Below are 13,707 nucleotides of genomic sequence, written 5' to 3'. Positions count from 1 at the left end.
TTTATTTGAGAGGCAGTAGGAAACCACTAAAGGTTTTTGAACAGAAAAGTGACATACCCTGATCTACTTGTTAGAAAGAACTTTCTGGTAGTGGTGAAGGGTGGATGAGGAGTGGGCTAGTAGTAGGGGTGGGAAGAGCTGTAAGGTGGCTCTTACAACTGTTGAGGTCCATGTTAACAAGTGTGGGTGTAGAAAGGAGGGATCAATGGTGAGGTATTGTAGAAATGGAATCAAGAAGAAATAACATTTTTTGAGCTAGTCTCATAATTCAAGGGGACATATAGCAACTTATTATGTCTGGTGTGTAATAGCATACTTTAACATATTAAAAATAAATTGTGATGGTTTTCTTTTGCTTTTACATCACCCACATTTCTCAGTGTTTTCCTCCCACTTATCTCTCCTGATCACATTCTTTATAACAAAGAATAATATAGAGGGGAAAAACAATTTGGCAGAACTGACCTATATCATCAGTGTTAGACATATAGATTTGAGCGTCATCGGCATATACCAGGTAGTAGTTTAGCCCATGGGAGCAGATGAGATCATTGAGAGAAGTCACAGAGAAAAGAGAAGGCCCTAGGACAGAGCCCACACATTGAGGTGGGACATGGATTGTGGTCCTGCAAAGGAGACCTTAGACCATTATGAGGAGAGCCAGGACAGAGCATGTCAGGAAGATTCAGGAGGAGAGTGTCCAGGAGGGATGGGGAGGAGGACAACTAGGTTTTAAGCAAGGTGACAATTTAACCATTTAAAAGATCATTGGTGGCCTTGAAGAGAACAATTTCAGTGACACCGGACTCCAAAGGATGGAGAAATAAATGACTGGGAAGTTAATGAAGTAGGGACAGTTTTTCCAGTCCTGTGGTTGGCTTCAGACCAGACCTAGGACTTTGTTCACAAATTCTCTTCTATGTAAGTCCTTTCCCCTTCCCAGTTCTGATTGTGCTCCAGGTGCTTCCCATTCTCAGTATGTTTGCCTGTCCTCAGTCTCTCTTGGCGAGGTAATTGGTGTGATAGCTGGAAGACTTGTATTCAGATCCTTTCTCTAGTCTGATGTGCCCTCAGACAGCTAATTGACAGTCTTGATGGGGGCAGGGATCAAAAGTCTGGATTTAAAAAGTCCTTTTAACCTGAAAGAGTGAGTCCTTCTTTAGAGGCAACTTCAGCTAAGAAGAGGGAGCCCAGGAAACAGGAAGATGGCAGCTTTGGAAAGCCCGCACCGGTGTTGCATGGGGCTGGCTATTGGGAAAGAGAATCAAAACCTGGGCTTAAGGGTCCTTGTGAGGTAGCAGGGTCGCTCTTCTCTCACTTTAGGCCCCTGGCCTCATGACTTCTTAGTAACACTCGAATATAATACTATCATTACCTCTAGTGAGATGGACATTTATGAAAACGTATAGTAAAACCTTTAGTGAAGAATTCTGGGATTATAAGAGCTGAGGAAAACTCTAAAAGGCTATTTTGCTCCTATGTAATTTCACTATCATTCCATAATTATTATATTAACAGTCACATGCCTGCTGTACAACCCCAGGCAAGTCTCAGCCCTGCTGTGTTCTAGGGAGTCCTCTAAGATCAAGAATTGCAGAGAAGATGCTGACTGACCTACATCGGTAGAGGCGTTTTCCTCACTTGGGAGTTGGCTAGATCAGGGAAGTCCCGGTGCTAGTCCTAATCCTTGTCCTTATGGATTTCACACAGGGATTTCCAGCTTTCAAAGAAGGTTTTCTAGTTCCACTAATATTATATAACCATGAAACCTCGGTTCCGTATAAGGCATATTCATCCTTTCATTTTAATGGTGAGGAAATGAACGTTTCCTTTGATGGTAGAAGGTCTCCAAGTGTCCAGGGTCAGTGTTAGGAGTGTACTGGAATTACTAGAGATGGAAAAGGCAGAGGAGACTGGCATGAGTTATACTGAAGAAGTTGCTTAAAATCCATCTTTTAAAAAATAAAAATTCTTATTTTTGAGACTTTTAAAAAAACTAAAGTAGAATTTTAGGAATAAAATTCTGGTTACTTGAATTTCTGATTCTTTGGATTCTGAATAGTCAGTGAACACTTACTGAGCATGTCCTGCTTAAAGGCACTGGGATAAATAGATATTTATTGCATTGTTGAGCTGGTACATAAGAAAGGATATTGTATTAAAGATCGAAAAGTTCCTCACGGTATGTTTCATTATATATGTTTAATAGTAAATGGTTCATTTCAGATCTCATAAAACTGAAAAAGTGGGGGGCTTTATCTTTATAGTGCGAATGTGAAAAACACAGTCTATTTGAGCTATGTACTTCCTTAAAACAACTGAAATACATTTCTTGCCTCCACTCCTGTGGTTTAAAATGTCTTCTACAGGTTGAAAGAATTTAGATAATTTGTTTTACAGAGAGATAAGGGTCTGACATTTAACTCAACCCCAGGTGCATGTGGTTTCTTAAAAAATGTCAAAAAGGTCACATGATTTTAGTGTACCAAGTTAGAAAAACAAGCTCTAGTTAAGTGTCTCAACCAAATGGAACGTAAATCAAAAATATTCCTAATACCTGCCCCCCCCAAAAAAAATCACAAAAAAGTTAATGCCTTATGCTGAGAATTTTTCCCTCAAAATGACAGATGTCTGACATCTATAACCAATAATGAGTTAATATAAAAATTTGATCATTTTTGCAGCATATGATTTTGAGAAATTGGGAATATGACCTTTTAAGACAAATTGGGTCGATTTCTTAAAGTATCAAATTGCATCAAATTAGAATGATCTTTGTAGTGTCTCTCTTTTTCACCTAAAAACCTCTCACTGTCTTAGCATGCTAATAGAGCTAATGGAAAGAACAATAAGTGGGGAGTGAGAAGACCCAATTCTGACATCTCCTTACTGTGGGGGAGGGGAGAGGAGAGGGAGAGAGGGAGAGAGGGAGAGAGTCAGAGGCCAGTGACTCATGCTTTCTGAGCCTCAGATTTCTTATCTGGAAAATGGGGGTAATTCTCCAATTCACAGATTTCTTGTCAGGGAAGCACACTGGAAATTTTAAGTTTTTAACATGATTATTTGGCCAGTGCTTTCCTGAAAGGTCTTTGGAAGTTGTCTGATGGCTACAGTAAGCTTTGGGAGCCAGAGTGTCTCCCCTTCCACATAAAGGTCAATGAGGGCTGATCCTGGTGCTCCAGTAGAGGGAAGGTGGTGGCAGTGTCCTAACAAAATCGGAGAGCTTTTTCCTCTGCAGGCTCTTTGCTTTCCTACCTCTGCTTTGATAGGACCTTCTACTCAGAACATATTTCCCCCCCCCAAGATTTGTAATAATGAAATTAATTCTCATAATGTCATAAAAGAAAAGAAGTGTTACTGCTAGGAATTTGTGAACTAGGGAAATGGTGACATGGCTGACCAGAGCCAGAGTCCCTGTCAAAGCCGAATTAGATTTCCCACACCTGGCCCAGCCAAAGGGCTCGGTTCACATTGGGTCCCTCATAGGGGATGTGTTTGATGAACTCCTTTGTTCACGTGCTTTTGTCAACACAGAATTTAGGCCTGTGGCGGAGCACCTGGCCTGATGTTCAAAAGTACGTGTTTGTCTACCATGAAACAGTTTAATGGTTTTCTTTTCATCTAATTTTATATGCAAACACTACATTTTAAATATCTGAACCATTGGTTTGTATTTTCTGGGAAGTCTTACAGAATGGAATCTTCATTGGCACCTTCTCTTTGAGAGCCAGCTTAGCTCCAGGCCTTCCTTCCCAATTTGTGTGTCAAGCAGAACAAATCTGTTAAATAGAAAAGGAAGGGCTGCTGTGGTGGCAAATGACAGATTTTCTTCCTTTTCCTAGTATGAAAGATTTTAGGAAGATCATATAATGTGATTTATCGAACTGAGGCCTATTTCAAATCATTTCACTAGGTTTCCAATTCAGTCTTTGTCTCTTGACTCCTGCCTGGTTTTGTATAGCCCTTGAATTAGAATAGTTTTTATACTTTTTAACTTTTATTGCATTTAAAGGGGCAGGTAAGTGGTACAGTGACTGGTCTGAAGCCAGAAAGATTCATCTTCATGGCTTCAGATATGGCTTCAGACACTTATTAGCTATGTGATGCTGTACTAGTCACTTAACTGTATTTGCCTCAGTTTCTTCATCTGTAAAATGAGCTGGATAAGGAAATGGCAAATTATTCCATATCTTTGCCAAGAAAACCCCAAATGGGGTTGTTAAGAGTCAGACATTACTGAAAAAACGACTGAACAATAATTATATTTTAAAATGTAAAAACCATTCTCAGTTCATAGGGTTTTTTGACAGGAGTTGACCCAAAATTATGCATACATTTCCTAATTCTCTTCTTTTTTTTTATTCCACTAACTTCTTCTTCTATCTACCATATCACTTTCTTTTTGACTTCATTCCATCCACCCTTCTACCATTACCTATCCTCTCCAGGAATCTTCTTTCAATCTGAGATGACTGTGAAATTAATTGCTCTGAGTCACTTTTTTTTCCATACTTTTTGAAGAGTGAGTCATGTAAGTCAGAGAATTTTCAGTTGTTTTAGCCAGAAAACTACATTCAATGGGGCAGATTGGTTGAACTAATCATTTTTGGCTTGGAAATTCTTCCAGCTAATGGTCCATCTTAATGATGGGCATACAACGTCAACATTTTATTAGATATAGAAACCAACTTTAACAAATGCCTACTTTGGGATACATTTTTATTTCTTCTAATGGAATGTCTCTTTGTACTTTCAGAGAGCTGTTGTATTCTGTTTGTGAAGAATAACTTACATTGTATATAGTAGTGTTCTACATCTAATCCACTATTGTTGTTATGGAAGGAAGCGATGTAGTTAACTGAATGATTAGAAAGTGGAATGGCAACAACCTATAGAGCAACCAGTACACTATTAGATTGGAAAAGGCCAGAAAGCTGGAGGAAAAGAATTTGGGTGAATGAATCCTAAAATTGTTAGGGAAACATTTTAAGATGGAGTGTGCTTCAGGGTCCACAAGCAAGATAGCTTTTGGGGGCTTCAAAATCTGTAGGTTCAGGTTTTTTCCCCTATATTTGAATTGGCCTTATGGCTGTAGAAAAGAGGTGGTTAATGAAGAGGGGGGAAATGGGAGGGGGGAGAGGCAAGGTGCCAGCTTAAAAGCCTTTGTCTTATTAAATTCTCTTCCTTGTTGATTCAGTCATCGGCCAAATCCTCCACGTGATTAGCCCACGTTGAACAGTAGTCTTGTAATTTGGCCAGAAAGACACAAAAACTATCATTTTAACAAAAAGTAAAGAAATTTTAGAAGTATTGGTGCATAAGAGAAAATTGTTTTCCTGACTTCATATTCATATTTGTAATCATTAGAGAGTTCTGGACAATTCCCAGAGTCCCAGTTTTATAAATATAACAGACTTAAGGTTTTAGATATTTTGTGTAGTTCTTTGAACTGGCCTCTTGATTTGCAGGTAGCAAAGGTAGCCTGTGGAGAAAAAATAGCCAGCCTGATGCTGGACATTGTTAAATTTTTTATGGTTGGACTCTGAATATTTAAACGTGTGGTCGCCAGGGATTTAATTTCTAAATCCCAAAATGACTTACTAAAGTAAAATTGGAATTTATGGTAGTTTGTTTACAATAGAGAGAAGATATTAAGGAATGAGAGAGAGAGAGAGAGAGAGAGAGAGAGAGAGAGAGAAAACTCTGGCTTCCTCTGAGCCAGGTAGAAATTCTAAGATCTTAATCAGGGAAAAGGAGTCTCAAGATGATGGGCCTTTCTTGGAGGTTCATACCTCCAGAAAGGGCAAGGAAACTAAGTCAGTCTTTCACTCACCATGGTGACCATCTAAAAGGAAAAGCAGTCCGAGGTCTCCTGCAAGAGCTCCTCCAGGGGTCCAGTTCCATAGCCAAGTGTCTTCACTCCAAGTCTGAGTGTCTGTCTTCCAGTCTCTCTTCAAGTGTCTGTCTTCCAGTCCAACTCTGAGTGACTGATTCTTCTTTCAGTCTAACTCAGAGTCAGAGGATCTATATCGACCTATCTGGCCTCTGTGGTCCTCTATTTAAAGATCTTTTTCTCTTGTGTCACCTCCCCTAAATTTCACATCTACCAATCACAGCAGACGCTCATCTCCAGGACTGCCCACTCTTTCACACATAGGTCACAGACCTCCCACTCAATGCATGAAATGGGTGTTCACACCTTTTTTTGGTTAGATCTTACCTTTTTTTGTTAGATCCACCTTTAGTAGTTAGTTCCTTTTTGTAGTTAAAATGGGTAGGTCTAATTTAAATATTGAGTTAATACTTTTGGGGATTAAAATCTAAACATAGATTGTGGATTACAATTCAATCTTCCCAATAAAGGAAGAGCTAAGTATCTTCATTGTTACAATCAGGAGATAGCTAAATCCAATCTTCACAACATCCTTCCACTAAATGGGATATTTATATACATATATATTTTAAAATCACCCCAGTCTCTTGGTTTATTTAATTAGCTCTGCCTACATTTCAATTCCAACCAAATATACAAAGTGATAGCGCTGGGGATCTGGTAGAAAGTGAACCCACACAGCCCTGCCGATCTGAGAGGTGGCATGTGGCTAACTGGCCCATACATGATAGTGCAGCAAGAATGGGGGAGGCCCTAGCATGAAAGGGTCCCGGGAAGGACTTCTCCCAGGAGATGGCACCGGGGCTGAGGCTGGCCAGGGAGACAGTGCATGTAATGGAGGATCATGTGCGCAAGCAGTGGTGGAGACCAGGGTCCCTAACGCACAGGCCTGGGAGGGTAGGAAGGGGCCAGGGAGGACTTTGGAAGGCCTTTCATGTGAGGTACCATCCTAAAACCTCCACTGAGAAGAAATAGAAGTCATCTGTGCTGAATCAGGGGACTCCCAAACAACAGCCTCAATCAGAAATCCTGGGAAGACCCTGAGACCTTCTCCCCCACCCCTCTCCAAAACCCTAAGAGGTAGAGCTCTGGGGCGCAAACTCTTCTCTGGTGTATTTAAAGCAGCAGCTAAGGCATTGGGTGTGGACATAGGGAGGAAGCAGCTGAGCCGTGGCTTGGGTGAAGTCCTGCTGCCCCATGCCACCCAAAGCAGTGGCCACAAGAGAACTGACCTCTCAGGGAGCTTTGGTCAAGTGGCTTTTTTTTTACAGGAGAATTCAGCTGGAAAGTCAACACTCCCTGCGCTGTGTGGGGAGGAGGCAATGGACGGACAGTCATTCCAGCAGCATATTTTGGATTCTCATCAAACAGAGCATCATTTAATTTCAACAAAGCTTCATGAGGAATCTCAATTAAATTAGGAATTCATTAGAAACTCTCTGAGCCAAATTGGAGTCCCCCAGACTTGTGTCATCTGCCAGATGCAGGGGGGCAGATCGTGCTCCATGTCAAAAGTAGAGCAGAGCCACTCCGAAAGGGGACGGAGAAATGGCAGGAGTACAGATCACAGGCATGAGGAGTCTTGTTTTATGGCCATTAACCAAAGCTGTTTTCTGTCTTCTTCCAGGCACTCCAGTCTACTCCGTGGCATGGGGCCCTGATTCAGAAAAGGTCCTTTACACAGCAGGGAAGCAGCTGATTATTAAACCTCTTCAGCCAAATGCTAAAATTTTACAGGTACTTTAGATAATCGCACCCTCACAGGAAGGACTTGACCAAACTACTGGGCAAAAGGCCAGAGGCTGTCCTTTCGAGTCCTTCTGGGTGGTCTCTTTACATCGAGGGATGCTTTCTTGTAATAATTTAGTGGCCTTTTTTGCTGACTGTGTTTTTCTCTTGTGCCAGCTAACGTTATGGTAGTAAAGTACAACCAAATTGTGTTTCAGCTCACAAAATTCTCACAATTTGGCACAATGGGAATTTAAATATATAGGCAGGAGTTAGGACGCGGCAAAATAAACTTGCTTAAGAAATTTCCTACGTGCCATCGTCCTTGTCATTCCGTATGATTTGATGTGAGCACTCTGGCCGCAGGAGGCAGTGTGTTGTGTGATGTCCGTGTCCTGTAATATCACCCCAGGGACAGCGTCAGCAAGGGAACACAGTGCTAGCCTCCGAGGCACCGAGGCAGAGGCAGGCACCGTCCCTCACCCTCACTCGTTTGCTGCCTCAGGAAGAAGTAAATAAGTGCAAATTTGTCCCCAGCAAGAGGAGGAGACACGAGCAAATGGGGGCGATAAGGCAGGCCTCGTGCAGTATCGATGTAAATAAATGCATGGAAGATGGGCTTTGAGGGAAATGTAGGCCACATTTTATTAATATGATTTTATTTGAGAAAATTGTTTTGTATCATTAACATATTCATTTATGATGAGGACCATATTTTTTGTTTTCCCATTTTCTCCCTATAGGTAATGTTGGGAAATTTAGCTAGTCTGACAGTTTATTATACGCATCATAGGTTAAACATTCAATTTTTAAAATATTCATTTTGGGAGGCAGTGAGGCGGCTCAGTGGAAAGAGAGCCAGGCCTGGAGTCAGGAAATCTAGCCTAAGACCCTTCCTGGCTTTGTGAGCCTGGGCAAGTCACTTAACCCCAATCGCCCACCCCTTCCCACTCTTCTGCCTTGGAACCAATACTTGGTATCGATGCTAAGACAGAGGCTAAGGGTTAAAACATGTTCATTTTCCAGTGTTTGCTCTCTAACAGAGGCCCATGGCCAAGGCTTTGAGGGGAGCAGGAGACTAAGCTGGTTAGAGGCTGGCCATGCCAGTGCAAGGAGGGCAAGCTCCTGTGTGCCAGTCATGGTAGACTATGACCATGGTGGCCCTGTTGGCGTTTGCTCCTGCTCTCCGGTAGTAGACCCCTAAGGCGCCGGTGCCTGAGAGTGCTTGGAAGCCAGCCGGTCAGTCTTTTCTCTGTTCTGCCTGGCTGTATCCCAGAGCAGCACTGAGCTCCATGGAAGCTGGATTTCCTAGTGAAAAGATGCTGGGGGGCTGCCTGGGGACTTGAGATCAGCAGGTGTTGGTAGGACCCAAGTGGGCTTCTCCCTGGCATTCCGAAGTACAGGGACTGTGGAGGGAGAGGCTGCTGGCTCGTGTGGGCGTCCTCAGGAGCTTACTGCAGCTCGAAGCTTTAGTCACTCTAGAAGTACATGCTATAGGTTTGTAGAAAAAAGAAAATTTTCATTAACTAAACGTTTTCCTACTCATTTGATTTTGTTGATTCTGAAGGACGCATTTTAAGTTTTAATTAGACGGGCACCCTGTTAGCGTGCACCGCCTCAGACTCCCCCGTGCTCTGCCTCCTCTTGGTAGGCTGCTGTCAAAGTCCCCGAGCAGAAGCCGAGGAAGGTTTTTGTGGAGCTCTGTGCAGGACAAGACGGGCTTAGGGTGAAATCTAAAGGGAAACATGGCACTATTGAAGCCCTTCTGGAGTGACGAACGCTTAAGATTGCGCTAAGACTTGTGGGACTCCCGGATCTATGAGGTAATAATAGCTAGAGGGCTGACGGCGGACCAAGGGGACCTCGCTTCGAATTTTACTTCATGACCCATCCTGGCTGTGTGCTCATGAGCAGGACAGTGTTTGAGTGGATGAACCAGCAGGAGAAGGAGGCTCAGACCAAGGAGCCAGATGAGCCGTTACGGAGCTGAAGGGTGGGGTCTCCCCAGCTTCCTCTGTGGATCATTGTTGAGGACCTGATAGGTGGCAAAAGGGCACTTTTCAAAGGCTGAACCCCAAGAAAGCACAAATCTTGAAAGAGACAAGCTGTTTCTTGATTCCATGAGACGGAAACGCACATAGATTATTTAGGGAAAATATAAACGTGCAAACTTATGGCCTGTGCCATTGAGATAACTACTTTACACTCCTTCATCCTAAAAATGTTTACCACATGAATGTTCGTGCAAGAAGAATGGTGATATCTTTCCTAGACCCTGGTTGGTTGGCGTGACACCCAGAGGCCTGAGGTTAAAAAAGAGATAGCAAAGAAGAAGAAAGGCAAATGAGGGGGTTACACTCAGAAACAAGGCAAAGAGAAAGCAAAGCCGTATAGAAAATGAATCCTGAGGCTTGGGTGATTGACCTCTCAGAGGAGAGAGAAGAGGAGGCCCATGAGGGCAGACATGCCTGGTCTGGGGGCTGGTATCCCTCTGACAAAGGAAGCCTCTCTTTGGCCTGGGCCCAGCAGTTGCTGTCCGTTTTGTCACTTGAACTAGTGGTAGAAGGGGGATGTGTCCAGCCCATAGAAGCCATCCTGAAGAAAGAAACATTGGTCCTTTATTTTTTGCATTTCTTTGACTTGCCTACAAGTTATCTGTAGGAGAATCTAAAAAATGATTCCGTACTTCTCCCTTTCCACCCCTGCTTATCCTAGTACTTTCAGAAAACAAGTACCATAGCAGTCCTGGCAGTTTGTGGTCACTGGCGTCATTTGGAGGCGCTCCTCTACTCAAGTGATTTGGGGCTCAAAAGTGGCTTGCCCTGTCACCCACAGAAGGCAGCGCCTTTGATCTAGTCATTCCTCCTGGACCTATTCTAGAGACTAAAACCCTGTAGGGTCTGATCCAGGTTGCCCATATGGTGGGCACCTCATGAATCAGCATTCTGAAGCAGGTGACAGCTTTTAACAAATGGGGACTGTAGCATGGTGGGCATGGATGGAAGAGGACTGGAGGGAGCGAGGGAGGGGGTTTGTTCTTTTCTCCCTCTTTTCCTTTAGCAAGATGACTAATCTACTACAAAATAGCCATCATTCTGAAGCTCTCCATCACATTTTTTCTTAAAGTTCCAAATCTCTTATTTTTTTCCCCTTAGTGGAAAGCTCATGATGGAATCATTTTAAAAGTGGACTGGAACTCAGTCAATGACCTTATCCTGTCTGCTGGGGAAGACTGTAAATATAAGGTGGGTAACCCTGAGCTTCATCAGATTCGAAGTTTTAATATAGAAATATATTTAGCACATAAAAACCTCCTCAAAGTCCCTAACTTTAACCATCCCTTGTAAGTTTAATAATTGAGTGAGTTTCTCTTCCCTGCTGTAGTAGCACCTCTCAAAATGCCCAATTCATATTCACAATCTTATTGACGTAGACACTGGCTTAATAAAATAGCGATGTAATTACTGTTTCCATTTTTAGTTACTGTTTAAATCAGTACATTCGCGTTATTAAAGTCAAATCCACCGAGACAGTAAATATAAGGAAACCTTTAGCTTTTGACAAGAATAAATGTGTTAGGGAGAAGACTGACTATGTATACATTAGAGAGAAAGTAATCAAAATACACCATTGACAGAGTTCTTATTAAGTAAGAGAAATAAAAGTTTTAAGTCATAAACTGAACATTAAAAAAAAGATTTTAACCAAATTTAAAGGGACTTTCTTTTCTTCCAAGATTGCTTTCATTCTTCAATAATAGCTAAGTTTATATGAAATATTTCTATTTTTATTTAATTAATTAATTTAGAATGCTTTCCCATGGTTACATGATTCATGTTCTTTCCCTCCCCTTCTCCCTCCCCCTCCTGTAGCCAATGTGCAATTCCACTGGGTTTTACATGTGTCATTGATCAAGACTTATTTCCATGGTATTGATATTTGCACTAGGGTGATCATTTAGGTTCTACATCTCCAATCCTATCCCCATTGACCCATGTGATCAGACAGATGTTTTTCTTCTGTGTTTCTACGTCCACAGTATATGAAACATTTGCTGTGTTGTTTTTGACATTTGTACTTTTTTGAACATTCCCAATATAGTTGGCTCTCCCTGCATATTTCTTATTTGTGCTGTAAAATCTGTTGATAAATGTGAGTTTCATAAAAAGAAGAAAACTGTTTCTAGAGCTTTATTCTATAGCTTACTGAATAGCACTTACATTTGTAATGACAGGGGCGGAGGAGGGTGTTAATTGAAAAAAACTGACTTTGTTTTTGTTTCTCTAGGTTTGGGATAGTTATGGCCGCCTGCTGTACAGCTCACAGCCTCATGAGCACCCTATTACCTCGGTGGCCTGGGCTCCGGATGGAGAGTTATTTGCTGTGGGATCATTTCATACTTTACGCTTATGTGATAAAACAGGGGTAAGCTACACTTCTGACAAACCACAGGCATACTGTCACATACATTTCTTGATGATGCATAAAATATGGAAGGCTGGAAGACATTTTTAGTGCGTGCATCTGGTTGGATTTCTTAATTTGATGCTTTATTGAATTCTAGACTCTATGGAACCATGTGAGATCTTTAAAGTTTTAGGAATAGGGAACATTTGCAAGTATTTGCCTTTCTGGAAATATTTCACTTTGAACATGTTTAATTATGAAGGCCATCCTTAAAGGCCATTTGTTAAAAGGAATGATTACTCAGAATTCATGACTAGATCCATGCAGAAAGCCCATTTATTCCTTTAAAAAGTGTAATCCCATTTTAAGGCAATTCCTTTCATTGTAAAGATTTTTTATTCTTTCATCTTGTTTTTATTTCTGTCTAATATTTTCATATTATATTCTTTTCTGAGTATCCTACCAGTGAGCCACTCTGTCTCGGGGTTTAAAGAAAAAAAGCAATTCAGCAAGAATGACCCCCATATTGTCTATGTCTGACAACATATGCAATATTCCATGCTCTTGGTCCCCCCGCCCCCTGTTCCCCCAGCTCTGCAGTGAGGTGCCTTTTCTCAATTCTTGTTCAAGAACTCCAGAAGTTCCTTAAGTTTAAAACTGTAGTGATGGAAAATACATACTTTTACAAAACCACCTCCCAGGGCTGTTGTGAAGATCAAAGGGGAAAATAATTATAAAGCGCTTGGCACAGTGCCAGGCACATAGTAGGTGCTTTATGCATGTCAGATATTTTTATCATTTAACCAGTTTTTACAAATTCCAGTTTTGCTTAGGCCCCAAGTGGTTGAAATTCTTATTTAACCACAGAAGAATGACGTTATGCAGCATTTGGCTTCCTCTTTTTTTGTTCTTTCCATTTATTGTTTTTTTATTGTATACATTGTGTCTTGCATCAATTCAAATGGCTTATTACAGTAAAGAAAGATTTTGTAGTAAATTAATAAAATGATTAACTCTAAAGTTGCCTTCAGATTAAAGAACTTATGGCATTTCAATGTGGATAACGTGAGAATCTCGGTGACATGCTTAATTATAAAAGTACAGGAGAATCCCAGTGATGCTCAGGGAGGCAGGAGACACATGCCCAGAAGAGGCAGCAGCTGTATCCTAGAGACAAGGGTCTTGGCGTGGGCTCAGGCGCAGACTCGGGCTTGCTTGGCTCTCCCTAGCCAATGGCCGGACCTCTCTGGGGTTCACCCTGCTTGTGTGTAAAATGAGAGAAGTGGATGTGATGAGCAGAAGGCCCCCCTCCCTCTCCAGGAGCCCTTCTCTGAGGCTGCATCTTTCAGAGGCTCACTCTGCCCCCGTGATTATCCTGTCCAGGCCCTTGAGTTTGTGGTGCACTGTCCGTGGCCATTCGTTCTCCTTCCTCGGGTGTAGGCTTGTTGCTCCTTCCAAAGTCCTAGCCTTCTGCCAAGGGATTCTGACATGTTGATCTGCCCTCAGGGTTTAGAAAGATCTACTTCCCCAGGCAGGATGGAGAAGGAGTAGATGGGTGGCATTTCCTACATCTCAGGGTTTCTGGAGGAGGCAGCTTCCCTCCACCACTGATTAGACACCTTCTGTGGCCTGGGACTTTGCTGGAGAAGAACCAAAGAGCGCCTGCCCTCAGGGCACTT

The 13,707-nt window shown here is 42.1% G+C and overlaps 1 protein-coding gene across 3 annotated transcripts in view; it reads left to right on the top strand.

Annotated features, from left to right (window-relative positions):
* Positions 1–13,707, top strand: part of IFT80 (intraflagellar transport 80) — a 99,600-nt gene that overhangs the window by 42,620 nt on the left and 43,273 nt on the right. For all 3 annotated transcript variants that reach the window (XM_056807387.1, XM_056807385.1, XM_056807386.1), the window contains 3 exons: positions 7,521–7,630; positions 10,777–10,866; positions 11,909–12,046. In XM_056807387.1, the coding sequence (XP_056663365.1) occupies positions 7,521–7,630; positions 10,777–10,866; positions 11,909–12,046 (338 nt within the window). The remainder of the gene's footprint in view (positions 1–7,520; positions 7,631–10,776; positions 10,867–11,908; positions 12,047–13,707) is intronic.

Source organism: Monodelphis domestica, chromosome 8 (genome assembly GCF_027887165.1).
Source record: "Monodelphis domestica isolate mMonDom1 chromosome 8, mMonDom1.pri, whole genome shotgun sequence".
In the NCBI taxonomy this organism is placed as follows: Eukaryota; Metazoa; Chordata; class Mammalia; order Didelphimorphia; family Didelphidae; genus Monodelphis; species Monodelphis domestica.
This window is presented reverse-complemented; position numbering and strand designations above follow the sequence as displayed.